Source organism: Heptranchias perlo, chromosome 30 (assembly GCF_035084215.1).
Source record: "Heptranchias perlo isolate sHepPer1 chromosome 30, sHepPer1.hap1, whole genome shotgun sequence".
In the NCBI taxonomy this organism is placed as follows: domain Eukaryota; kingdom Metazoa; phylum Chordata; class Chondrichthyes; order Hexanchiformes; family Hexanchidae; genus Heptranchias; species Heptranchias perlo.
In genome coordinates, this window is record NC_090354.1 from 1,585,213 (window position 1) to 1,612,477 (window position 27,265).

At 48.4% G+C, this 27,265-nt stretch overlaps 1 protein-coding gene across 2 annotated transcripts in view; it reads right to left on the bottom strand.

Moving 5' to 3' along the window:
- The window catches only part of LOC137300224 (tensin-4-like), a 56,402-nt gene that overhangs the window by 17,369 nt on the left and 11,768 nt on the right, over nucleotides 1-27,265 (bottom strand). For both annotated transcript variants that reach the window (XM_067969322.1, XM_067969321.1), the window contains exons 2-8: nucleotides 24,702-25,486; nucleotides 20,026-20,177; nucleotides 18,992-19,112; nucleotides 12,026-12,413; nucleotides 8,351-8,865; nucleotides 1,983-2,069; nucleotides 869-997 (exon numbers count right to left, since the gene is read on the bottom strand). In XM_067969322.1, the coding sequence (XP_067825423.1) occupies nucleotides 869-997; nucleotides 1,983-2,069; nucleotides 8,351-8,865; nucleotides 12,026-12,413; nucleotides 18,992-19,112; nucleotides 20,026-20,177; nucleotides 24,702-25,356 (2,047 nt within the window). In that variant the 5' untranslated portion in view covers nucleotides 25,357-25,486. The remainder of the gene's footprint in view (nucleotides 1-868; nucleotides 998-1,982; nucleotides 2,070-8,350; nucleotides 8,866-12,025; nucleotides 12,414-18,991; nucleotides 19,113-20,025; nucleotides 20,178-24,701; nucleotides 25,487-27,265) is intronic.

A 27,265-nucleotide genomic window follows, 5' to 3' on the forward strand; every position in this document is an offset into this window, starting at 1 on the left:
TCAGATCACCCCTTAACCTTCGAAACTCCAGAGAATACAACCCCAATTTGTGTAATCTCTCCTCGTAACTTAACCCTTGAAGTCCGGGTATCATTCTAGTAAACCTACGCTGCACTCCCTCCAAGGCCAATATGTCCTTCCGAAGGTGCGGTGCCCAGAACTGCTCACAGTACTCCAGGTGCGGTCTAACCAGGGTTTTGTATAGCTGCAGCATAACTTCTGCCCCCTTGTACTCTAGTCCTCCAGATATACAGGCCAGCATTCCATTAGCCTTCTTGATTATTTTCTGCACCTGTTCATGACACTTCAATGATCGATGTACCTGCAGTTTAGTTACAAATACATGCTCTCAAAGGCACTAAATACAACCCTGGTGGTGATAACACTGGTCGAGGAATGGAACATAATCCCACTTCTTTCTTTCTTTCTCTTTCTATCTTTCTATCTGTATCACACCTGTTATGTTATATATCAGTGATATAATAATATTTAACACACACCTAACCTTTACTATTATAATATATAGCACACATCAATATTACAATATATAACACACACCTCTCCTATTATAACATACAGTGTACATACGCCCTGTTATAATATACGATGTACATACGCCCTGTTATAATATACGATGTACATACGCCCTGTTATAATATACGATGTACATACGCCCTGTTATAATATACGATGTACATACGCCCTGTTATAATATACGATGTACATACGCCCTGTTATAATATACGATGTACATACGCCCTGTTATAATATACGATGTACATACGCCCTGTTATAATATACGATGTACATACGCCCTGTTATAATATACGATGTACATACACCCTGTTATAATATACGATGTACGTACCTGTCTTCTTCTCGGGATTTCCTAGGCTTGATGAAGGTACTTTCAAGGCCAATCCAAATGAGCCAACATATGTGGAGCTCTCTCTTATAATGAATGAACCCGGTTCCTTGTCTTTCAACATCTCGATGGCTGTAAAAGATTGAAACAGAACTTATTTCTGTACAATAAATGAAGGAAGAACGTGCATTCCCATAGCGCCTTTCACCACCTCAGGACGTCCCAAAGCGCTTCGCAGCCAGTGAATTACTTTTGAAGCAAAATACTGCGGATGCTGGAAATCTGAAATAAAAACAGAAAATGCTGGAGAAGCTCAGCGAGTCAGGCAGCTTCTGTGGAGAAAGAAACAGAGTTAATGTTTCAGGTCGAAGACCTTTCGTCAGAACTGGAAAAAGCTCTTCGACCTGAAACATTAACTCTGTTTCTTTCTCCACAGATTTGCCCGACTTGCTGAGCTTCTCCAGCGTTTCCTGTAAGTATTTTTGAAGTGTAGTCACTGTGGTAATGTAGGGATTTCCGACATTCTTTGTTTTTTTAAAAACCAGTTTTCACCTTTATTCTCTGGATGGGGTTGACAAAAACTGGGGTACTGTTCTTTAGAGGCTTTCTTCACATAGGAGTCTAGGTAATGAGTTTTGTCAGGCTATCCAACTATGGGGAGCATCACGGCTGAGTCTAATCGTGTTCTTACCCGATGTCCGTACATGTGCATCTTCCAGCAGCAGTCTCCAGAGAGCAGGAGCAGCATTCTGGGTTAATTTTCTGCTCCCTATGTCAGGGTCCCAAATGCAAATTGCAGCACCCCTCCTGCCATCCACGCTAAGCTCAGCAAACTAAACACAGACTGGGGATGGAACCTCGGCCTTCCTGAATGATACAGTACTGTATTTGGGCTGGACACTTACTCACTGAGACTCTGCAGGAGTTGGCGGTCGCAATTATTAACACACAGAGTTTCTCTGGCCCATAAGAGGCATCGTGGATTAGGTTAAATTGTTTGGAAAATTTAAACAGTTGTATCTGATGCAGTGCAGAATGATTTCAGAACAATTAACTGTCAGTGCGAGATAGGGCCTGGACTGATTGTCACAGAACCACTAATGGCACTGAGCCTCACCTTGATCCCTCCTCATATTTGGTTTGTACCAATATTTGGTTGTGTCTTGTACAAATTTAACTGTAGGTTGTGCATCACATGGGAGATCTGTAAGAGAGGAGGAACAAAACACATTAGAGAGGTTTGGGTTAATAACGGATTGGGGGAGTTGCACAAATGTGTGTGTGTCGTCATCACGAACAGCTTTAACACCAAACACAACATCAACATCAAAAACATCACCATCAACATCACCATCAATATCATCACCATCATCATCAATATCACCATCAATATCATCATCACCATCAATATCACCATCAATATCACCATCAATATCATCACCATCATCATCAATATCACCATCAATATCATCATCACCATCAATATCACCATCAATATCATCATCACCATCAATATCACCATCAATATCACCATCAATATCATCACCATCATCATCAATATCACCATCAATATCACCATCAATATCATCATCAATATCACCATCAATATCATCACCATCATCATCAATATCACCATCAATATCACCATCAATATCACCATCAATATCACCATCAATATCACCATCAATGTAAGGAGTCGCACAACACCAGGTTATAATCCAACAGCTTTATTTGAAATCACAAGCTTTTGGAGCTTACCTCCTTCGTCAGGTGAAGTGGAGCTCCGAAAGCTTGTGATTTCATATAAAACTGTTGGACTATAACCTGGTGTTGTGCAACTCCTTACATTTGTCCACCCCAGTCCATCACCGGCATCTCCACATCATGACCATCAATATCATCATCAATATCACCATCATCAATATCATCACCATCATCATCAGTATCACCATCATTAGCACTAACATCTGACAGCATCGAGAACTTGTAATCATAAAGACTTTAATACAGCAAAGTACCCCGCGTTGTTTCCCAAAGGGATAGATTAGGCACTGAGTAGTAAGAGGGACAAGCTTAGGGAGATGACTAAAGGTGTGGTCCAAGAAATAGGTTTTAAAGAGATTTTTGAAGGTGGGAGAGATGTAGAAGGTGAGGGATCGGGAGGGGGAGATGTAGAAGGTGAAGGGATCGGGAGGGGGAGATGTAGAAGGTGAGGGATCGGGAGGGAGAGATGTAGAAGGTGGAGGGATCGGGAGGGAGAGATGTAGAAGGTGAGGGATCGGGAGGGGGAGATGTAGAAGGTGAAGGGATCGGGAGGGGGAGATGTAGAAGGTGAGGGATCGGGAGGGAGAGATGTAGAAGGTGGAGGGATCGGGAGGGAGAGATGTAGAAGGTGAGGGATCGGGAGGGGGAGATGTAGAAGGTGGAGGGATCGGGAGGGAGAGATGTAGAAGGTGAAGGGATCGGGAGGGAGAGATGTAGAAGGTGAAGGGATCGGGAGGGGGAGATGTAGAAGGTGAAGGAATCGGGAGGGGGAGATGTAGAAGGTGAAGGGATCGGGAGGGAGAGATGTAGAAGGTGGAGGGATCGGGAGGGAGAGATGTAGAAGGTGAAGGGATCGGGAGGGAGAGATGTAGAAGGTGAAGGGATTGGGAGGGGGAGATGTAGAAGGTGAAGGGATCGGGAGGGAGAGATGTAGAAGGTGAAGGGATAGGGAGGGGGAGATGTAGAAGGTGAAGGGATCGGGAGGGAGAGATGTAGAAGGTGGAGGGATCGGGAGGGAGAGATGTAGAAGGTGAGGGATCGGGAGGGGGAGATGTAGAAGGTGGAGGGATCGGGAGGGGGAGATGTAGAAGGTGAAGGGATCGGGAGGGGGAGATGTAGAAGGTGAAGGGATCGGGAGGGAGAGATGTAGAAGGTGAGGGATCGGGAGGGGGAGATGTAGAAGGTGGAGGGATCGGGAGGGGGAGATGTAGAAGGTGGAGGGATCGGGAGGGGGAGATGTAGAAGGTGGAGGGATCGGGAGGGGGAGATGTAGAAGGTGAAGGGATTGGGAGGGAGAGATGTAGAAGGTGAGGGATCGGGAGGGGGAGATGTAGAAGGTGAAGGGATCGGGAGGGGGAGATGTAGAAGGTGAGGGATCGGGAGGGGGAGATGTAGAAGGTGGAGGGATCGGGAGGGAGAGATGTAGAAGGTGAGGGATCGGGAGGGGGAGATGTAGAAGGTGAAGGGATTGGGAGGGAGAGATGTAGAAGGTGAAGGGATCGGGAGGGAGAGATGTAGAAGGTGGAGGGATCGGGAGGGGGAGATGTAGAAGGTGGAGGGATCGGGAGGGAGAGATGTAGAAGGTGAGGGATCGGGAGGGGGAGATGTAGAAGGTGAAGGGATCGGGAGGGGGAGATGTAGAAGGTGAGGGATCGGGAGGGGGAGATGTAGAAGGTGGAGGGATCGGGAGGGAGAGATGTAGAAGGTGAGGGATCAGGAGGGGGAGATGTAGAAGGTGAAGGGATCGGGAGGGAGAGATGTAGAAGGTGGAGGGATCGGGAGGGGGAGATGTAGAAGGTGAAGGGATCGGGAGGGGGAGATGTAGAAGGTGAAGGGATCGGGAGGGAGAGATGTAGAAGGTGGAGGGATTGGGAGGGGGAGATGTAGAAGGTGAAGGGATTGGGAGGGAGAGATGTAGAAGGTGGAGGGATTGGGAGGGGGAGATGTAGAAGGTGAAGGGATTGGGAGGGAGAGATGTAGAAGGTGGAGGGATCGGGAGGGGGAGATGTAGAAGGTGAGGGATCGGGAGGGAGAGATGTAGAAGGTGGAGGGATCGGGAGGGAGAGATGTAGAAGGTGGAGGGATCGGGAGGGAGAGATGTAGAAGGTGAAGGGATCGGGAGGGAGAGATGTAGAAGGTGAAGGGATCGGGAGGGAGAGATGTAGAAGGTGAAGGGATCGGGAGGGAGAGATGTAGAAGGTGAAGGGATCGGGAGGGAGAGATGTAGAAGGTGAAGGGATCGGGAGGGAGAGATGTAGAAGGTGAAGGGATCGGGAGGGAGAGATGTAGAAGGTGAAGGGATCGGGAGGGAGAGATGTAGAAGGTGAGGGATCGGGAGGGGGAGATGTAGAAGGTGAAGGGATCGGGAGGGAGAGATGTAGAAGGTGAAGGGATTGGGAGGGAGAGATGTAGAAGGTGAAGGGATCGGGAGGGGGAGATGTAGAAGGTGAGGGATCGGGAGGGGGAGATGTAGAAGGTGGAGGGATCGGGAGGGAGAGATGTAGAAGGTGAAGGGATTGGGAGGGAGAGATGTAGAAGGTGAAGGGATCGGGAGGGAGAGATGTAGAAGGAGGGGACCGAGTGCAACATATCAAAATTTGCAGATGATACAAAGATGGGAGGGAAAGTAGAGAGTGAGGAGGACATAAAAAACCTGCAAGGCGATATAGACAGGCTGGGTGAGTGGGCGGAGATTTGGCAGATGCAATATAATATTGGAAAATGTGAGATTATGCACTTTGGCAGGAAAAATCAGAGAGCAAGTTATTTTCTTAATGGCGAGAGACTGGAAAGTACTGCAGTACAAAGGGATCTGGGGGTCCTAGTGCAAGAAAATCAAAAAGTTGGTATGCAGGTGCAGCAGGTGATCAAGAAAGCCAACGGAATGTTGGCTTTTATTGCTAGGGGGATAGAATATAAAAACAAGGAGGTATTGCTGCAGTTATATAGGGTATTGGTGAGACCGCACCTGGAATACTGCATACAGTTTTGGTCTCCATACTTAAGAAAAGACATACTTGCTCTCGAGGCAGTACAAAGAAGGTTCACTCGGTTAATCCCGGGGATGAGGGGGCGGACATATGAGGAGAGGTTGAGTAGATTGGGACTCTACTCATTGGAGTTCAGAAGAATGAGAGGCGATCTTATTGAAACATATAAGATTGTGAAGGGGCTTGATCGGGTGGATGCGGTAAGGATGTTCCCAAAGATGGGTGAAACTTGAACTAGGGGGCATAATCTTAGAATAAGGGGCTGCTCTTTCAAAACTGAGATGAGGAGAAACTTCTTCACTCAGAGGGTGGTAGGTCTGTGGAATTTGCTGCCCCAGGAAGCTGTGGAAGCTACATCATTAAATAAATTTAAAACAGAAATAGACAGTTTCCTAGAAGTAAAGGGAATTAGGGGTTACGGGGAGCGGGCAGGAAATTGGACATGAAGCTGAGTTCGGATCGTTAATGCCCTGTGGGTGGCGGAGAGGGCCCAGGGGCTATGTGGCCGGGTCCTGCTCCGACTTCTTGTGTTCTTTAGATTTGTGGTTGGGATCAGATCAGCCATGATCTTATTGAATGGCGGAGCAGGCTCGAGGGGCCGATTGGCCTACTCCTGCTCCAATTTCTTATGTTCTTAAGGTGGAGGGATCGGGAGGGAGAGATGTAGAAGGTGAAGGGATCGGGAGGGGGAGATGTAGAAGGTGAAGGGATCGGGAGGGGGAGATGTAGAAGGTGAGGGATCGGGAGGGGGAGATGTAGAAGGTGAAGGGATTGGGAGGGAGAGATGTAGAAGGTGAAGGGATCGGGAGGGAGAGATGTAGAAGGTGAGGGATCGGGAGGGTGAGATGTAGAAGGTGAGGGATCGGGAGGGGGAGATGTAGAAGGTGGAGGGATTGGGAGGGAGAGATGTAGAAGGTGGAGGGATCGGGAGGGAGAGATGTAGAAGGTGGAGGGATCGGGAGGGAGAGATGTAGAAGGTGAGGGATCGGGAGGGGGAGATGTAGAAGGTGAGGGATCGGGAGGGGGAGATGTAGAAGGTGAGGGATCGGGAGGGGGAGATGTAGAACGTGAGGGATCGGGAGGGGGAGATGTAGAAGGTGGAGGGATTGGGAGGGAGAGATGTAGAAGGTGGAGGGATTGGGAGGGAGAGATGTAGAAGGTGGAGGGATTGGGAGGGAGAGATGTAGAAGGTGAAGGGATCGGGAGGGAGAGATGTAGAAGGTGGAGGGATTGGGAGGGAGAGATGTAGAAGGTGGAGGGATCGGGAGGGAGAGATGTAGAAGGTGGAGGGATCGGGAGGGAGAGATGTAGAAGGTGGAGGGATCGGGAGGGAGAGATGTAGAAGGTGAGGGATCGGGAGGGGGAGATGTAGAAGGTGAGGGATCGGGAGGGGGAGATGTAGAAGGTGAGGGATCGGGAGGGGGAGATGTAGAAGGTGAGGGATCGGGAGGGGGAGATGTAGAAGGTGGAGGGATTGGGAGGGAGAGATGTAGAAGGTGGAGGGATCGGGAGGGAGAGATGTAGAAGGTGAAGGGATCGGGAGGGAGAGATGTAGAAGGTGGAGGGATTGGGAGGGAGAGATGTAGAAGGTGAAGGGATCGGGAGGGAGAGATGTAGAAGGTGAAGGGATTGGGAGGGAGAGATGTAGAAGGTGAAGGGATCGGGAGGGGGAGATGTAGAAGGTGGAGGGATCGGGAGGGAGAGATGTAGAAGGTGGAGGGATTGGGAGGGAGAGATGTAGAAGGTGAAGGGATCGGGAGGGGGAGATGTAGAAGGTGAAGGGATCGGGAGGGGGAGATGTAGAAGGTGAGGGATCGGGAGGGAGAGATGTAGAAGGTGAAGGGATCGGGAGGGGGAGATGTAGAAGGTGGAGGGATCGGGAGGGAGAGATGTAGAAGGTGGAGGGATCGGGAGGGAGAGATGTAGAAGGTGGAGGGATTGGGAGGGAGAGATGTAGAAGGTGGAGGGATCGGGAGGGAGAGATGTAGAAGGTGAAGGGATCGGGAGGGAGAGATGTAGAAGGTGGAGGGATTGGGAGGGAGAGATGTAGAAGGTGAAGGGATCGGGAGGGAGAGATGTAGAAGGTGAAGGGATTGGGAGGGAGAGATGTAGAAGGTGAAGGGATCGGGAGGGGGAGATGTAGAAGGTGGAGGGATCGGGAGGGAGAGATGTAGAAGGTGGAGGGATTGGGAGGGAGAGATGTAGAAGGTGAAGGGATCGGGAGGGGGAGATGTAGAAGGTGAAGGGATCGGGAGGGGGAGATCTAGAAGGTGAGGGATCGGGAGGGAGAGATGTAGAAGGTGAAGGGATCGGGAGGGGGAGATGTAGAAGGTGGAGGGATCGGGAGGGAGAGATGTAGAAGGTGGAGGGATCGGGAGGGAGAGATGTAGAAGGTGGAGGGATTGGGAGGGAGAGATGTAGAAGGTGGAGGGATCGGGAGGGAGAGATGTAGAAGGTGGAGGGATTGGGAGGGAGAGATGTAGAAGGTGGAGGGATCGGGAGGGAGAGATGTAGAAGGTGGAGGGATTGGGAGGGAGAGATGTAGAAGGTGAAGGGATCGGGAGAGAGCAGATTCCTAAATGCAGAGCAGCAGAGGGTCGGAGTGGGACACGGGGCTGGAGGAGGTGTAAACAAGGACTGGTATTTTAAAATGAATCTTTGTGGGGTGATGGGCTAGTGGAGGCCGGCAAGGACAGGGAGCGATAAGGGAGAGACACTTTGAATGGCTTACCTTCGAGGAACGTAGTGCTTGAAGCTTTTGAGGAACCAATGCTGCTGCAAGCATTGATGGGGAGGCTGAGATTACTTGACGAGCTGGACTGGAGTCTCTTATTTTTCGGCCTGTGCGAGTTTTGGTCCAAGTATTGAGTGCTGCCGTTCACCAGGAGGAGTGGGATATCAGAATAGGAACTGGCGGCAGAAGCTGGGCAGCTGCTGGGATGTTCTTTGATCTGGTACGTTGTTTTGTCATGGTGCACCTGCACTACCCTGCCCCCCATGCTGCCGGAGGTTGGGTGGCGAGAGGTGGGGTTGGTTGCCCCTCGGGGATGGGGCATGGTCTGGTAGTACTCAGGTTGGCCAGAAGTCTGATGGAGTAGTTGTTCGCTGAGTGAGCTCTTGACCGAGCTGGGGGAGACAAGGTAAGGGCTCTGCAGGTTCGCAAATGATCCGGATGATCCATATGTGCTCCCAGCTGACCCATAAATCCTTCCCGCTTCTCCGTCATCGCTCAGTAATGAGTGGGAACTAAAGAAAAGAAAGAATTTGCATTTATATAGCGCCTTTCACGAATTCAGGATGTCCCAAAGCGTTTCACAGCCAATGAAGTGCTTTTGAAGTGTAGTCACTGTTGTGATGTAGGAAACACAGCAGCCAATTTGCACACAGCAAGATCCCACAAACAGCAATGTGATAATGACCAGATCATCTGTTTTAGTGATGTTGGTTGAGGGATAAATATTGACAGGACACCGGGGAGAACTCCCCTGCTCTTCTTCGAAATAGTGCCATGGGATCTGTTACATCCCCCGAGAGGGCAGACAGGGCCTCGGTTTAACATCTCATCCAAAAGACAGCACCTCCGACAGTGCAGCATTTCCTGGAGATCGGGAAGTAGAATCAGTCTGGGTGGAAATTAGAAATAACAAGGGGCAGAAAACACTGGTGGGAGTAGTTTATAGGCCCCCTAATAGCGGCTATATCATTGGACAGAGTATGAATCATGAAATAACAGGAGTTGTAACAAAGGTAATGCAGCAATCATGGAGGACTTTAATCTTCATACAGACTGGGCAAATCAAATTGGCAAAGGTAGTTTGGAGGACGAGTTCATGGAATGTATTCAAGACGGTTTCCTAGAGCAACACGTCATGGAACCAACCAGGGAACAGGCTATTTTAGATCTTGTATTGTGTAATGAGACAGGGTTAATTAATAATCTCACAGTAAAAGAACCTCTGGGGAAGAGCAATCATAATATGATAGAATTTCACATTAAGTTTGAAAGTAACGTACTTAAGTCAGAAACTAGAGTCTTAAACATAAATAAAGCCAATTACAGAGGTAGGAGGGGTGAGTTGTCAAGGGTAGACTGGGAAATAAAAACTCCACGGGAAAAGTGATCCACCCGTGGCTAACTAAAGAAGTTAAGGAGAGAATTAGATTGAAAGAAGAGGCTTATAATGTTGCCAAGAACAGTAATAAGCCTGAGGATTGGGAGAGTTTTAGGAACCAGCAAAGGACAAATAAAAAATTGATAAAAAGGTAGAAAATTGAATAAGAGAGTAAACTAGCAAGAAATATAAAAACAGATTATAAGAGCTTCTACAAGTATGTAAAAAGGAAGAGAGTAGCAAAAGTAAACGTTGGTCCCCTAAAGGCTGAGACAGGAGAAATTATAATGGGGAATAAGGAAATGACAGAGAAGTTAAACAAATATTTTGTATCTGTCTTCAAAGTAGAAAACACAAAAAGCATACCAGAAATAGTGGGGAATCAAGGGATAAATGAGAGTGAGGAACTTAAAACAATTAATATCACTACAGAAAAAGTACTAGACAAACTAATGGGACTAAAAGCCAATAAATCCCCTGGACCTGATGGCCTACATCCTGGGGTTCTAAAAGAGGTGGCTGCAGAGATAGTGGATGCATTGGTTGTGATCTTCCAAAATTCTCTAGATTCTGGAACGGTCCCAGTGGATTGGAAGGTAGCAAATGTAACCCCGCTATTCAAGAAAGGAGGGAGAAAACAGTGAACTGCAGACCAGTTAGCCTGGCATCAGTCGTTGGGAAAATTCTGGAATCCATTATTAAGGAATTGGAACAGGGCACTTAGAAAATCATAATCTGATTAGGCAGAGTCAACATGGTTTTATGAAAGGGAAATAATGTTTGACAAATTTATAGAGTTTTTTGAGGATGTAACTAGCAGGGTTGATAAAGGGGAACCAGTGGATGTCGTATATTTAGATTTTCAAAAGGCATTAGAAAAGGTGCCACATAAAAGGTTGTTACACAAGGTAAGGGCTCATGGGGTTGGGGTAATATATTAGCATGGATAGAGGATTGGTTAATGGACAGAAAACAGAAAACAGAGAGTAGAGATAAATGGGTCATTCTCAGGTTGGCAGGCTGTAACTAGTGGGGTGCCGCAAGGATCAGTGCTTGGGCCTCAGCTATTTACAATCTATATTAATGACTTAGATGAAGGGACCGAGTGTAATGTATCCAAGTTTGCTGACGATACAAAGCTAGATGGGAAAGTAAGCTGTGAGGAGGACACAAAGAGTCTGCAAAGGGATGTAGACAGATTGAGTGTTGAGTGAGTGGGCAAGAAGGTGGCAGATGGAGTATAATGTGGGGAAATGTGAGGTTATTCACTTTGGTAGGAAGAATGAAAAAACAGAATATTTTTTAAATGGTGAGAAACTATTAAATGTTGGTGTTCAGAGAGACTTGAGTGTCCTCATACAAGAAACACAAACTATTGGTATGCAGGTACAGCAAGCAATTAGGAAAGCAAATGGCATGTTGGCTCTTATTGCAAGGGGGTTGGAGTACAAGAGTAAGGAAGTCTTACTACAATTGTACAGGGCTTTGGTGAGACCTCACCTGGAGTACTGTGTACAGTTTTGGTCTCCTTACCTAAGATAGGATATATGTGCCTTCGAGGCGGTACAACGAAGGTTCACTAGATTGATTCCTGGGATGAGAGGGTTGTCCTATGAGGCGAGATTGAGTAGAATGAGCCTATACTCTCTGGAGTTTAGAAGAGAGAGGTGATCTCATTGAAATATATAAGATTATGAGGGGGCTTGATAGGGTAGATGCTGAGAGGTTGTTTCCCATGGCTGAAGAGTCTAGAACTAGGGGGCATAGTTTCAGGATAAGGGGTCGGACCTTTCGGACTGAGATGAGGAGGAATTTCTTCACTCAGAGGGTTGTGAATCTTTGGAATCCTCTACCCCAGAGGGCTGTGGATGCTGAGACACTGAGATAGATAGATTTTTGGACTCTAGGAGAATCAAGGGATGTGGGGATCAGGCAGGGAAGTGGAGTTGAGGTTGAAGATCAGCCATTATCTGATTGAATGACAGAGCAGGCGTGAGGGGCAGTATGGCCTACTCCTGCTCCGTATGTTCTTATGTCCCTCAGTACTGCACTGGGAGTGTCAGCCTGGATTATCTACTCAAGTTTCTGGAGTGGGATTTGAACCCACAACCCTCTGACTCAGAGGTGAGAGTGCTGCCCACTGGGCCACGGCTGACACCTAAAAAATAAATAAGAACTGATAAAGAAAATACAAAGCACAGTCTCATTTCATTGCTAAATATTTAATCCAACTTCCATTAGCATTTAACACCCTCAGGGATTGCCTGGTCAAAGAGAAAGATGAACTACTGTACCTTCCCAATGTGTCCCGCCCAGGAGAAGTGGAGAGTAAGGAGTTTGCACTGTCTGTGAGCCTGGTGCGATGGGCATGGCAGGACTTGAGCAGGTTATTGGAGCCTGGAGATATTGACAGGCAGGAACTGGCAGGTTCTCTCCGGATGCCTGTGGATATGGGCAAGGTGCCATATTGCTGAGGCGCAGTTGGCAGGGAGTCAGCGCTGGAGGCACTGTAGCCGCTTGATGTAGGCATTTGTATTGGCTGGGAGCCCTGCAGGAGAGAGGTGGAGATGCTGGAGGCTGGACTGGCATACAGATGTTCCTGCACCTGGAAGGGAATCTGCACCGTTGTTCCTTTTGAAGACTGTGTGGGTTGACAGGTGAACATTTCTGCATTCCGGGAATCTGTAGTGAAAAGGAAGTCGAGGCTTTTTAAACTGTCCCTTTTATTCAATCTCCGTTCAGAGGCTTTTTATATTTTCCTCAGAAGGTAAATCCCATCATGCCCACTGAAGCCGCTAACTTGGTCAGATCTTCTCTCACTGAGGGGAGGAATTCCTCTGCTCGATATCATAAAATGATACTGCACAGAAGGAGGCCATTCAGCCCATCTTGCCTGTGCTGGCTCTTTGAAAGAGCTATTCAATTAGCCCCATTCCCCTGCTCTTTCCCCATTGCCCTGCAAATATTTCCCCTTCAAGTATTTATCCAATACCCTTTTGAAAGTTATTATTGAATCTGCTTCCACCGCCCTTTCAGGCAGCGCATTCCAGATCATCACAACTCGCTGCGTAAAAAGAAAAAATTCTCCTCATCTCCCCCTGGCTTTTTTGCCAATTATTTAAAATTGGCAAAAAAGCTGGGGGGAGATGAGGAGACCATAACATGATAGAATTCCTTATTAAGATGGAGAGTGAAGTAGTTCAATCCAAAACTAGGGTCCTGAATCTAAATAAAGGAAATTACGAAAGTATGAGGTGCGAGTTGGCTATGATAGATTGGGGAACTTTACTAAAAGGGATGACGGTGGATAGGCAATGGCTAATATTTAAAGAACGTGTGCAGGAATTACAACAATTATTCATTCCTGTCTGGTGCAAAAATAAAACAGGAAAGGTGGCTCAACCGTGGCTTACAAAAGAAATTAGGGATAGTATTAGATCCAAAGAGGAGACATATAAAATTGCCAGAAAAAGCGGCAAGCCTGAGGATTGGGAGCAGTTCAGAATTCAGCAAAGGAGGACAAAGAGATTGAATAAGAGGGGAAAAATAGAGTATGAGAGTAAACTAGCAGGGAACATAAAAACTGACTGTAAAAGCTTCTATAAATATGTCAAGAGAAAAAGATTAGTGAAGACAAATGTAGGTCCCTTACAGTCAGAAATGGGGGAAATTATAATGAGGAACAAAGAAATGGCAGAACAATTAAACACATACTTTGGTTCTGTCTTCACAAAGGAGGATACAAATAACCTGCCAGAAATGTTAGGGAACCAAGGGTCTAGTGAGAGGGAGGAACTGAAGGAAACCAGTATTAGTAAAAAAATAGTGCTAGGGAAATTAATGGGGCTAAAGGCTGACAAATCCCCAGGGCCTGATAATCTACATCCCAGAGTACTAAAGGAAGTGGCCCTGGAAACAGTGGATGCATTGGTGATCATCTTCCAAAATTCTATAGACTCTGGAACAGTTCCTACAGATTGGAGGGTGGCAAATGTAACCCCACTATTTAAAAAAGGAGGGAGAGAAAAAACAGGGAATTACAGACCAGTTAGCCTAACATCAGTAGTGGGGAAAATGCTAGAGTCTATTATAAAAGATGTGACAACAGAACACATGGGATTAACGGGATTGGACAAAGTCAGCATAGGTTTATGAAATCTACTGGAGTTTTTTGAGGATGTAACTAGTAGAATAGATAGGGGAGAACCAGTGGATGTGGCGTATTTGGATTCTCAGAAGGCTTTTGATAAGGTCCCACACAAGAGGTTAGTGTGCAAAATTAAAGCACATGGGATTGGGGGGAATATACTGGCATGGATTGAGAATTGGTTGACAGACAGGAAACAGAGAGTAGGAATAAACGGGTCTTTTTCCGGGTGGCAGGCAGTGACTAGTGGGGTACTGCAGGGATCAGTGCTTGGGCCCCAGCTATTCACAATATAGATCAATGATTTGGATGAGGGAACTAAATGTAACATTTCCAAGTTTGCAGGCGACACAAAGCTGGGGTGGAATGTGAGCTGTGAGGAGGATGCAAAGAGGCTCCAATGTGATTTAGACAAGTTGGGTGAGTGGGAAAGAACATGGCAGATGCAGTATAACATGGATAAATGTGAGGTTATCCACTTTGGTTGTAAAAACAGAAAGGCAGATTATTATCTGAATGGTGATAGATTGGGAAAAGGGGAGGTGCAACGAGACCTGGGTGTCCTTGTACACCAGTCGCTGAAAGCGAGCATTCAGGTGCAGCAAGCAGTTCGGAAGGCGAATGGTATGTTGGCCTTCATTGCAAGAGGATTTGAGTGCAGGAGCAGGGATGTCTTACTGCAGTTATATAGGGCCTTGGTGAGACCACATCTGGAGTATTGTGTGCAGTTTTGGTCTCCTTATCTGAGGAAGGATGTCCTTGCCATGGAGGGAGTGCAACAAAGGTTTACCAGGCTGATTCCTGGGATGGCAGGACTGACGTATGAGGAGAGATTGGGTCGACTAGGCCTATATTCACTAGAGTTTAGAAGAATGAGAGGTGATCTCATCGAAACATATAAAATTCGAACAGGACTAGACAGACTAGATGCAGGGAGGATGTTCCTGATGGCTGGGGAGTCCAGAACCAGAGGTCGCAGTCTCAGGATACGGGGTATGCTATTTAGAACCGAGATGAGGAGTACCCCACTAGTCACTGCCTGCCACCTGGATAAAGACCCGTTTATTCCTACTCTCTGTTTCCTGTCTGTCAACCAATTCTCAATCCATGCCAATATATTCCCCCCAATCCCACGTGCTTTAATTTTGCACACTAACCTCTTGTGTGGGACCTTATCAAAAGCCTTCTGAAAATCCAAATACACCACATCCACTGGTTCTCCCCTATCTATTCTTCACTCAGAGGGTGGTGAACCTGTGGAATTCTCTACCACAGAAAGGCAGTGGAGGCCAAGTCATTAGATGTATTCAAGAAGGAGATAGATATATTCCTTAATGCTAAAGGGATCAAGGGAAATGGGGAAAAAGCGGGAACAGGGTACTGGTTAGACGATCAGCCATGATCATTTTGAATGGCGGAACAGGCCCGAAGGGCCGAATGGCCAACTCTTGCTCCTATTTTCTATGTTTCTATGTTTAAAATCTGTGTCCTCTGGTTACCGACCCTCCTGCCAGTGGAAACAGTTTCTCCCTATCTATTCTATCAAAACCCCTCATGATTTTGAACACCTCTATTAAATCTCCCCTTAACCTTCTCTGTACTAAGGAGAACAACCCCAGCTTCTCCAGTCTATCCACATAACTGAAGTCCCTCATCCCTGGTACCATTCTAGTAAATCTCCTCTGCACCCTCTCTAAGGCCTTGACATCCTTCCTAAAGTGTGGTGCCCAGAATTGGACACAATACTCCAACTGAGGCCTAACCAGTGATTTATAAAGTCATCAAGAATCTTTGGGCAGATTCCTTCTTCGTTGTAAATGGTAACGCCTTCTGAAAGACACTCTTACAATTTCACTAGAAACATTGTTGAGAGGAAATCTGCACAAACACCGTAACCACGTCGCTGCTACGCAAGGACTGTGCTGTCCGATCGATGCTGCTGCCCTAAAGCTGTTCAATGACTTGACCCTAATTCCCTTAGCGTAGTGTTTTACTGCAGGTATGACCCCATATAAAATAACCTGGACGGGGTCTGTGATAAAATGCACAATGCAAGGGGGATTTAAGGCCAGCTCGCTCTGTGTCTGTGTGCAAATGGCGCACAATGGGGGTAATTTTGACTTTGGTTCGATATCGACTCGATTACCCATTAAACATCTCTCCCGATTTACATTTCCATTGACCACGATCTACGGGGGGGAACGTTTAAAGAGAGGTCGAGTCGATATCACCCGTTTTACGCTATCGCCTAAAGTCAAAATTACCCCCCGTCTGTGAAGATATCCCATAATAACCAGAGGGACTCCTAACCCCAGATCCCTCAATCCCCGCATCCACTTGGTTATTGGCCACATTGATACTGTTCACTGTCCTTTCCCGGTAACTTATTCGACCGGGTTGAATTCCCCCCAATCCCTCACGCTGTTTCTGCAGGATTTGAGTGTAATTTCTGGCAGAAGATGAGGAGATTCCAGCCACACATCTGCATTCCACTTTGGGTGGAATTGATGTCGCTTCTCACTTTAAACGTCCTCACAGTTCACTTTTCCTTTTCACTTAGGTACCTGTCCTAATTTAGATTGACCATCGCCCCAGGTTTCCTGAGGGGAGGTGTTTGTATCGAGGCTGCTCTGTGGCCCTATAACTGCCCCCAGTATCCAGCACTCCTCAGCCAGGAATCCACAGCTTCTCGGCATTGGGGAATGTTTGGAATGAGATTTATGAGCTTAAAGAGTGAGGCAGATCTGAAACCTGTTCAAACGCACACAGCTGGGATCATTTAACAAATGTCTTTAACAGTTGTTAAACCAGAGTGAGGCTCAGTCCAAATGAGTATGGGCTTGGTGTCCCTGTATTAAACACAGCTTTGTCGATCCCACTGGGTTTGTTATCAGTTTGGTTGCCATGGCTCTGGCATCACTGAAAGTGAGAACACTGGGCACAGCATGTTTAATAAGAGCTGACACACTTATTCGCACCTGCACTGAGGCACGCCTTGACTGATTCATGCTCAGACTGATTCATACCTGCTTATCTTGGCCAGGGAGAAAGCAACTGCCTGTTCTACCCTTTACCCTGCAACATCCTGCTGGGATGGGCCTTGGTTCAGTGGAATGAGATCAGTCGGTTAAACTCATTCAACACGTACAGATCAACAAAAAGGGTTAGAGACAAAAGTCCAAGTCTGATTAGAACCAGCACTGTTTACAATCTGGTTCCTGAGGTGACCAGGTGTTGTACTGAGTTGGAGATATTTACACCCACTTTGTAACAAGGCTCAATCATTTTGTAATTATTCCACGTCAGTTATTAATTATTTTTCTAACATGTTTTGATGATATCGTCAGTGTAAGGTAGAGTTGGAATCGCTGTGAATTAGGCACCTGGGGTCTCTGTGATCCCGTTCAGCGAGGCTTTATACTGGGTGCCTTGCCCTTTAATTTAGTCCCTGGATTAAGTTCATTGCAGCACAGTCCCATGAGCCAATGGCGTAGGCCACAAACTGGAGATGATTTGGTTATTGACCATTTTTTATTAAAGCGACAGAAGAGTATGTTACAACTCATTCCTTCCCAGCTCCTTCTCCTGCTCAGTCATCCTCCAACAATCTTTGAAAACCCACACTGGACCCCACACTGTCAACCGTGGCTCAGTGGTTGCAATCTAATGGCTGAGTCCAGTTTATGGGTTCATAATCCAGGCTGTCACTTCACTGCAGTACTGAGGGAGTGCTGCACTGTCGGAGGGTCGGTACTGAGGGAGTGCCGCACTGTCGGAGGGTCAGTACTGAGGGAGTGCTGCACTGTCGGAGGGTCGGTACTGAGGGAGCGCTGCACTGTCGGAGGGTCAGTACTGAGGGAGTGCCGCACTGTCGGAGGGTCAGTACTGAGGGAGTGCTGCACTGTCGGAGGGTCAGTACTGAGGGAGTGCCGCACTGTCGGAGGGTCAGTACTGAGGGAGTGCCGCACTGTCGGAGGGTCGGTACTGAGGGAGCGCTGCACTGTCGGAGGGTCGGTACTGAGGGAGCGCTGCACTGTCGGAGGGTCGGTACTGAGGGAGCGCAGCACTGTCGGAGGGTCGGTACTGAGGGAGCGCTGCACTGTCGGAGGGTCGGTACTGAGGGAGCGCCGCACTGTCGGAGGGTCGGTACTGAGGGAGCGCTGCACTGTCGGAGGGTCCGTGCTGAAGGAGTGCTGCACTGTCGGAGGGTCGGTACTGAGGGAGCGCCGCACTGTCGGAGGGTCGGTACTGAGGGAGCGCTGCACTGTCGGAGGGTTGGTACTGAGGGAGCGCTGCACTGTCGGAGGGTCGGTACTGAGGGAGCGCTGCACTGTCAGAGGGGCGGTACTGAGGGAGCGCTGCACTGTCAGAGGGACAGTACTGAGGGAGCGCTGCACTGTCGGAGGGTCAGTACTGAGGGAGCGCTGCACTGTCGGAGGGTCAGTACTGAGGGAGCGCTGCACTGTCGGAGGGTCAGTACTGAGGGAGCGCTGCACTGTCGGAGGGTCAGTACTGAGGGAGCGCTGCACTGTCGGAGGGTCAGTACTGAGGGAGTGCTGCACTGTCGGAGGGTCAGTACTGAGGGAGGGTCGCACTGTCGGAGGGTCAGTACTGAGGGAGCGCTGCACTGTCGGAGGGTCAGTACTGAGGGAGTGCTGCACTGAAGGAGAGTCAGTACTGAGGGAGCGCTGCACTGTCGGATGAGATGTTAGACCAAAGCCCCCGTCTGCCCACTTGGGTGGATATAAAAGACCCCGTGGCATGAGCCAGGCTCCCTACACCCATGGGTGGACCCACGTGCAACAGATCACCTTGGAGCAGGACTTGGACGTCTTCACAGTAGTTAGATGGGAATGAAAGAGCAACCCAACTATCTGGAACCAATGTTAGTCCCGTACAGCAGCGTTGGCTGGTTACCTCGCTCAGGGGAGGTGGTTGAAAGGTCAGTGAGAGTCTCTGGTGTCCTCCTCAGTGAGGGATTTGCTCTCGTGACATCCCCAGGACTTGTGTCTCTGAGATTCCCATTGGTGACCTCTGACTAACTCCCGATCCACTTACAATTGAAGAGCTCTTGTTGCAAAACTTACAACATTCGGACAATCCCATTTCTTACCAGGAGAAGAGGAAAGGAATTGTGGAGTGGAGGAAATGGATGAGCTGGGGACACCATGCAGGAAGATGGAAGTGGAGTCAGTCTGTCCAGCATTGGGCATGTTGTATCTGGGAATATTCGGCTGTGGAACAAACACATCAGTTACTATCAGCTTGTTGCATTAATTATAAAAAAAACCTTGGTGAACACTGCGAGTGAGCAAGTAGGAAGGGAATCATCGCCCAACGAAAGGACAGCATGGACCAGAGTGAGAACCTGACAGTGATTGTTCCAACACTGGTAAGAGTGAACTACACAGTGTATGACACAGAGCGCACACATAGAACGAGCTACATGCTGAGTTCTCAATTGAGCACACAGTGAGTGGAGCAGAGGGAATTCCCCCTGTTAGGCCAGGGCACCCCAGGGTGGGCTACGAACATTTGCCTTCTATTGGGTGTAGATCTGGGTACGTCTGCCTCACTTCTCTCATCAGGGAGGGGAAGTAGCACAGGGAGATCAAGAAGAGAAACAGAGAATTGCTTTGTCTTTCGGATGAGATGTTAAACCGAGGCCTCATCTGCCCTCTCAGGTAAATGTAAAAGATCCCACAGCACTATTTCGAAGAAGAGCAGGGGGAGTTCTCCCCGCTGTCCTGGGGCCAATATTTATTCCTCAACCAACATCACTAAAAAACAGATTATCTGGTCATTATCACATTGCTGTTTGTGGGATCTTGCTGTGCGAAGATTGGCTGCCGCGTTTCCTACATTACAACAGTGACTACACTTCAAATGTACTTCATTGGCTGTAAAGCGCTTTGGGACGTCCTGAGGTTGTGAAAGGCAAGTCCTTTCTTTCCTTCTTTTAAAAAAACCTACCTCACCCTCCAAAACGAAAAGAGTCTTTGATTGCAAGGGGAAAACCCGCGCAGACAATCCCACCATTCAAAGATGGGATTCAGCGGTGCCTGGGAGGATTGTTTGTGCCTGAGAATTAGCGGACAGACAGTGCGTGGACTAACAGTAGCTATACCGTTTCTTACAAGGACCTACCATCTGGTGATATGGGGCAATGTTGGAGATGGCACTGGTGTGGACTCTCAGCTCTGGGGACTCCACTCGATCTCTTCCGTTGATCGACATGCTGCCATTGTGCTGGGTGTTCCTTGGTGTTCTCGAATCCCATTCATCATAGATCAGAATTCCTGGAGGAGAAAAAGAGAAGAGTCAAGTATCGGTCTCTGGGAACCAGATCATGCCAGCAGATGATCTCAGTGAGGGTCACTGAATGACTGAAGCCAGCCTGGTATAATGGGACCGGGGAGAAGGGGAAGGACTGGGGGCCGGGGACCGGGAAGGACCGGGAACCGGGGACTGGGGGGAAGGGGAAGGACCGGGGACTGGGGACCGGGGACCGGGAAGGACCAGGAACCAAGGACTGGGGGAGGGAAAGGAGCAAGGACTGGGGACCGGGAAGGACTGGGAACCGGAGGTTGGGGGGGAAGGGGAAGGACCGGGGACTGGGGACCAGGGACCGGGAAGGACCAGGAACCGGGGACTGGGGAAGGGGAAGGACCAGGGACTGGGGACTGGGGAAGGGGAAGGACCAGGGACTGGGGACCACCAGCTTAGAGACAAATAAATAATAATTTAAAGCTTGGTTTTTACAGAATTTGTATTTCTGGTGATGTTTGTACTCATCGAGGTGAAGGACATTAGCACTGTGGACATCCAGATTCCCATCAAACACTCCCAGGGCAGGTGCAGGGTTAGATACAGAATAAAGCTCCCTCTACACTGTCCCGTCAAACACTCCCAGGGCAGGTACAGGGTTAGATACAGAGTAAAGCTCCCTCTACACTGTCCCATCAAACACTCCCAGGGCAGGTACAGCACAGGTTAGATACAGAGTAAAGCTCCCTCTACACTGTCCCATCAAACACTCCCAGGGCAGGTACAGCACGGGTTAGATACAGAGTAAAGCTCCCTCTACACTGTCCCATCAAACACTCCCAGGGCAGGTACAGGGTTAGATACAGAGTAAAGCTCCCTCTACACTGTCCCATCAAACACTCCCAGGGCAGGTACAGCACAGGTTAGATACAGAGTAAAGCTCCCTCTACACTGTCCCATCAAACACTCCCAGGGCAGGTACAGGGTTAGATACAGAGTAAAGCTCCCTCTACACTGTCCCATCAAACACTCCCAGGGCAGGTACAGGGTTAGATACAGAGTAAAGCTCCCTCTACACTGTCCCATCAAACACTCCCAGGGCAGGTGCTGTCCAAGGGATTAGATGCTAAACCAAGGCCCTTTCCACCCGTTGAGGTGGATGTAGAAGATCCCGGGCACCACTGGAAGAAGACCAGGGAGTTTGCCCAATGTCCTGGCCGATATTCCTTCCTCAAGCAACACCACCAAAAAACAGGCTAACTGACCATTCGTCCAATTGCTGCCATTTAGATAGATTAATTACTAGATTAATTCCTGGGATGAGAGGGTTGTCCTATGAGGAGAGATTGAGTAGAATGGGCCGAGACTCTCTGGAGTTTAGAAGAATGAGAGGTGATCTCATTGAAACATATAAGATTCTGAGGGGGCTTGACAGGGTAGATGCTGAGAGGTTGTTTACCCTGGCTGGAGAGTCTAGAACTAGAGGGCATAGTCTCAGGATAAGGGGTCGGCCATTTAGGACTGAGATGAGGAGGAATTTCTTCACTCAGAGGGTTGTGAATCTTTGGAATTCTCTACCCAGAGGGCTGTGGGTGCTGAGTCGTTGAGTATATTCAAGGCTGAGATCGATAGATTTTTGGACTCTAGGGGAATCGAGGGATATGGGGATCAGGCGAGAAAGTGGAGTTGAGGTCAAAGATCAGCCATGATCTGATTGAATGGCGGAGCAGGCTCGAGGGGCCGTATGGCCTACTCCTGCTCCTATTTCTTATGTTCTTATGTTTGTATTGGGATCTTGCTGTGCACTAAGTGGCTGCCACATAACAATAGTCAATGGTCTTCAAAAATATTCATTGAACATGAAGCATTTTGGGCCATCCTGAGACACAGGGTATCAAAGTACACGGAGCAAAGGTGGGGAAATGGAGTTGAGGTGCAGGTCAGCCATGATCTAATTGAATGGCAGAACAGGCTCGAGGGGCTGAATGGCCTCCTCCTGTTCCTAACTTTCCTAGGATGAGGTGTATATAAATACAAACTCCTCTTTCTTTCAGTGTCACACTTCCTTCACCCTGAGTGTAAACGACAGACTCGTACACAAGCAATGTTTATACATCTGTTAAATCTCTGGCCCAGACTTTGCCCTTCTATAATCCTCTGTGTCACTTATTATACCTCATGGAGTTTGGTCAGAAGGTGTTGCTCCAAATTAAACTTACATCTCTCCCAAGCACTGGCCGATCTGTGTGATTCGGGTGAAACAGGTTCTGAAACGCAGCCCAATCAGGCACTGGTCAAACATTATTCAAGTAAACACCTGCCCTGACATCGAACCTTGGAATCTGCCTCTCACCTCTGTGGAGCCCGTGTAACACTGTACACAGTTTGAGCTGGGCTGTACTTATCATACAATATACAGCCTGTGCTAGGCTGTATTTACTGTACTGTATATAGGCTGAGCTGGGCTGTATTTAATGTACGGTATGTAGGCCAACCTGGGCTGCATTTATCAGATTTATATAGGCTGAGCTGGGCTGTATTTATCGGATTGTATATAGGCTGAGCTGGGCTGTATTTATCGGATTATGTATAGGCTGAGCTGGGCTGTATTTATTGGACTGTGTATAGGCTGAGCTGGGCTGTATTTATCGGACTGTATATAGGCTGAGCTGGGCTGTATTTATCGGATTGTGTATAGGCTGAGCTGGGCTGTATTTATCGGACTGTATATAGGCTGAGCTGGGCTGTATTTATCGGACTGTATATAGGCTGAGCTGGGCTGTATTTATTGGACTGTGTATAGGCTGAGCTGGGCTGTATTTATCGGACTGTATATAGGCTGAGCTGGGCTGTATTTATCGGATTGTGTATAGGCTGAGCTGGGCTGTATTTATCGGATTGTATATAAGCTGAGCTGGGCTGTATTTATCGGATTGTATATAGGCTGAGCTGGGCTGTATTTATCGGACTGTGTATAGGCTGAGCTGGGCTGTATTTATCGGATTGTATATAAGCTGAGCTGGGCTGTATTTATCGGATTGTGTATAGGCTGAGCTGGGCTGTATTTATCGGATTGTGTATAGGCTGAGCTGGGCTGTATTTATCGGACTGTATATAGGCTGAGCTGGGCTGTATTTATCGGATTGTGTATAGGCTGAGCTGGGCTGTATTTATTGGACTGCTGCACTCCTTTGGGAGGTTTTATTTGCTGTTAGCAGGAGTCCTGATTGCTGTTGTTAATACTGTTGTCCATTAACCACACCCTGACACTATTTACTTTCCAGAGGGAGGGACAGGAAATTGGCACAAAGCAAAGTAAATTTTCCAGGAGCACATCACTCTGATGAGAAGCCAAGACTGCTTGAAATTAATCAGACCGTACTTGCCTTTGAACAAGATTCTGTGAACTGATTCTCCTCCAGTCTCCCGGAGGTGCTGACTCTCACTCTTCGACCTGAATCACCTCTCCCAAGTGACCACTCTTCATGTGTGAGTCTAGACAGTGAGCGTCAATAGGTATTCTACCTTGGGGGTCATCACAGCCAAGTAAGCCCTTGCCCTCACCGATACCCACACTGCCCAGGAGGGCTGGCAGTGGCCTGAGCCCTGACCGTTTATTCCTGCTCCAAACCCGGGGCGCTTAAGACCAATTGTAGTCCCACAGTGCTGACCGGGCTGAGATCAGCTATCGGCTCAGAGAACCTCAGACTTTCATGTGTGGTTCGATACAACACGAGCAAATCTGGCCACCCACCCTCGGGAGGATCCTGTGTTTTGGGATTATTCTGAATTATGTCCCAACTCATTTTAACAGGGTGAATTCGGCCATATTGAGTGGCCTGAACCTACACCTTGTACTTTCAAATTGAAATCCTCCAGCAACGTGACTGCAGAAATCACCAGTAAAGTGTTGCTGTTACTAATATTTTTGGAGATGGTGAGCAGCAAGTTACTGGGTTTGGCCCTGGCAAGTGCTCGTTGTGAAATTGGTAACTGCTCATTTCTAGGTGACTGAGAGACAGTGAATTGTCACATCATGAAACCTCACCTCATCCAATCTGTCGTCTGAGGTCACCCAAACCAGACCAACCATCCTCTGGGATGTGGCTCAGGGATTCAATGGCCAAACATCCCGTGCCCAGTCCCGGCTACAGCCTGAGCACGACCCCCTGACCCGGGCACGACCCCCCCCCCAACCTGAGCGTGACCTCTGGCTTCAGCACGACCCCTCATGGCCTGAGCACGACCCCGGCCTGAGCACGACCCCTGACCTGAGCAGGACAGCCCCCGGCCTCAGCACGACCCCCAGTTCCAGCTCCAGACCCAGACCCAGACCCACGCTGGGAGTAGTTTGAAGAAAATAAATATCAGGTACCCCCTGAACCCCAATCCAGCTGCTCCCGGGAGGGTGCCCCCAATGCTGGTTGCACCATGATCCAGGCCTAAGGCCCAGTCACCCAGCAAACCTTTTGTTCCATAGCCCAGTAACAAAGGTGTTTCCACTGCTCTGCTCAGCACAGCTCACATTTCATTGGCTCGGAATGTTAAATATCTACCTGGGCTGTGTCCATCCAGTGAGGAATCTTCGCTGGGTTGATCCAGGTGTCTGTTGTTGCTGCTCTGGATGTAGCTTTTCTTGGCTCCACTCACACAGCAGTTGATGGGTTGGAAGCTGGGGTCTAGTTCTAAAATCAGGTTGTTGAGGTTTTCAATCGTTGCGTCTAAACTTGGGGACAGGGGCTCGTCTTCCGCACAGTTTGGTTTTGAGCCTGGCCTGTTCCTGAAGTGTTGCTCAGAGGCTCTCGCTGTCTCATGCGAAGCACCAGGACTGTGAGTCACTATTACCTGCGCACTAGTCGTCCGTCGAACACCATCGTGGATGGGGGGCTTCTGATTGGAGATGGACCTCACCGAAATGGTTTGGGATCTGCCGAGTCCGGACGCAGACCTGTTCTGCGATTGGCTGCCAAGGTTGGGGGGCGACATCTTGATCTCCCGGCAGACCCACCTCTCAGACGGACAGTGGTTGTAGGAGTCTGTCTGGGAAACGGAGACGGGCCCTGGGCAGACGACTCTCGACTGACTGCGATTCACCGAGGAACCATTCAGGATGAGTGTGTCCATCCGCGGGGATACGCACCTACTCTGACTTCTGTCCACGTGAATGATGTGGCTCGACATGTCATCGGACAGCAAACCTCCAGCCTTCATCGGCGCCTCACTCTCCGATCGGGTCTGAGAGTGGAAGGGTGCTCACAGCCTCCGACACGTGCTGCTCCCTCTTGTCCTTTGGGTTTTGAGGAACTGCAAGTGTTTGCTGATAAGGGAGGCGTCCACAGACCTAGAAAAGCATCAAGTAGGTTTATTGATTAGCGATCAATGTTAAATATACTCGTTCTACACTGAGGCTTCTACAGGCTGTAGAAGGAGCTTCAGTGCATTCACAGGAACAACATAGGAACACGAGGAGGCCATTCAGCCTCTCGAGCCTGTTCCGCCATTCAATTAGATCACGTCTGATCTGTTTCTTGACTCCATCTACCCGCATTGGTTCCATATCCCTTTAACCTTACCTGGTCATTATCACATTGCTGTTTGTGGGATCTTGCTGTGCGCAAATTGGCTGCCGCATTTCCTACGTTAACAACAGTGACTACAATTTGAAAGTAATTCATTGGCTGTGAAGCGCTTTGGGACATCCTGAGGTTGTGAAAGGCGCTATATAAATGCAAGTTCTTTCTTTCTCTCGAGATCTTTCACACCGACCTGAATAGACCAATAGACAGCACTCCTGACAATGCAGCACTCCCACAGAACTGCACTAGATTGTGTGCTCAAGTCCTGGAGTGGGGTTTGAACCCCCCCCCGGCTCAGGGGTGAGGTGCTCCCCACTGACACATAATCATCGTAATTTAGAAGTTCTCCAGCGAGCCTGCTTATAACTTGGATTGTGTGGTGCAAACACCGGCCAAATCTCCGCAAGAACACAGCCAGATCAACCATGATCTAACTGAATGGCGGAACAGGCTCGAGGGGCGCAATGGCCTCCTCCTGTTCCTGTGTTCCTAGCTGCAGGCCTGGATTTCTCATGAGGCAGAGCTGGTCCGAGTGCCTCCTGGATTCATCAGTCCTGAATCTCAGTGAGTTATTCTGAAAGCTCAGATTACAGTCGGCCAGTGGGGAGACGCATGCCTGATGAATCCCCACATCGGGCTTTCTGAAGCCTTGCAACGGAGTGTGGAGTCAGACTGCAGGCTCCGGCCAAGTCTTGGGTGGAGAAGGCAAGAAGGGAGTGGGATTGATTAAATCTCCAGCCACTGATTATGTGGTGAAGACAGTGACTCAGGAAAATAGTTAAACAGACTATTCACAGCAACAAGAGATTTACAGGACAGGGCTGTGTGTCATTCATTGGTTAATTCTCTCTCTCTGCACACAGGCAACAGGTAGAACTGGTAAGTCTAAGAATCGTAGAATCAGACAAAGTTACGGCACAGAAGGAGGCTATTCGGCCCATCATGTCCGTGCTGGCCGAAAAAGAGCTATCCAGCTTAATCCCACTTTCCAGCACTTGGTCCGTAGCCCTGTAGGTTACGGCATTTCAAGTGCACATCCAGGTACTTTTTAAATGAGTTGAGGGTTTCTGCCTCTACCACCCTTTCAGGCAGTGAGTTCCAGACCCCCACCACCCTCTGGGTGAAAAAAATTCTCCTCACCTCCCTCTAATCTTTTTACCAATTACTTTAAATCTATGCCCCCTGGTCATTGACCTCTCTGCTAAGGGAAATAGGTCCTTCCTATCCACTCTATCTAGTCCCATCATAATTTTATACACCTCAATTAAATCTCTTCTCAGCCTCCTTTGTTCCAAAGAAAATAATCCCAGCCTATCCAATCTTTTCTCATAGCTAAACTCCTCCAGTCCTGGCAACATCCTCGTAAATCTCCTCTGTACCTTCTTTAGTCCAATCACATCCTTCCTGTAATGTGGTGACCAGAACTGTACGCAGTACTCAAGCTGTGGCCTAACCAGTGTTTTATACAGTTCCAGCATAACCTCCCTGCTCTTATATTCTATGCCTCGGCTAATAAAGGAAAGTATTCCATATGCCTTTTTAAC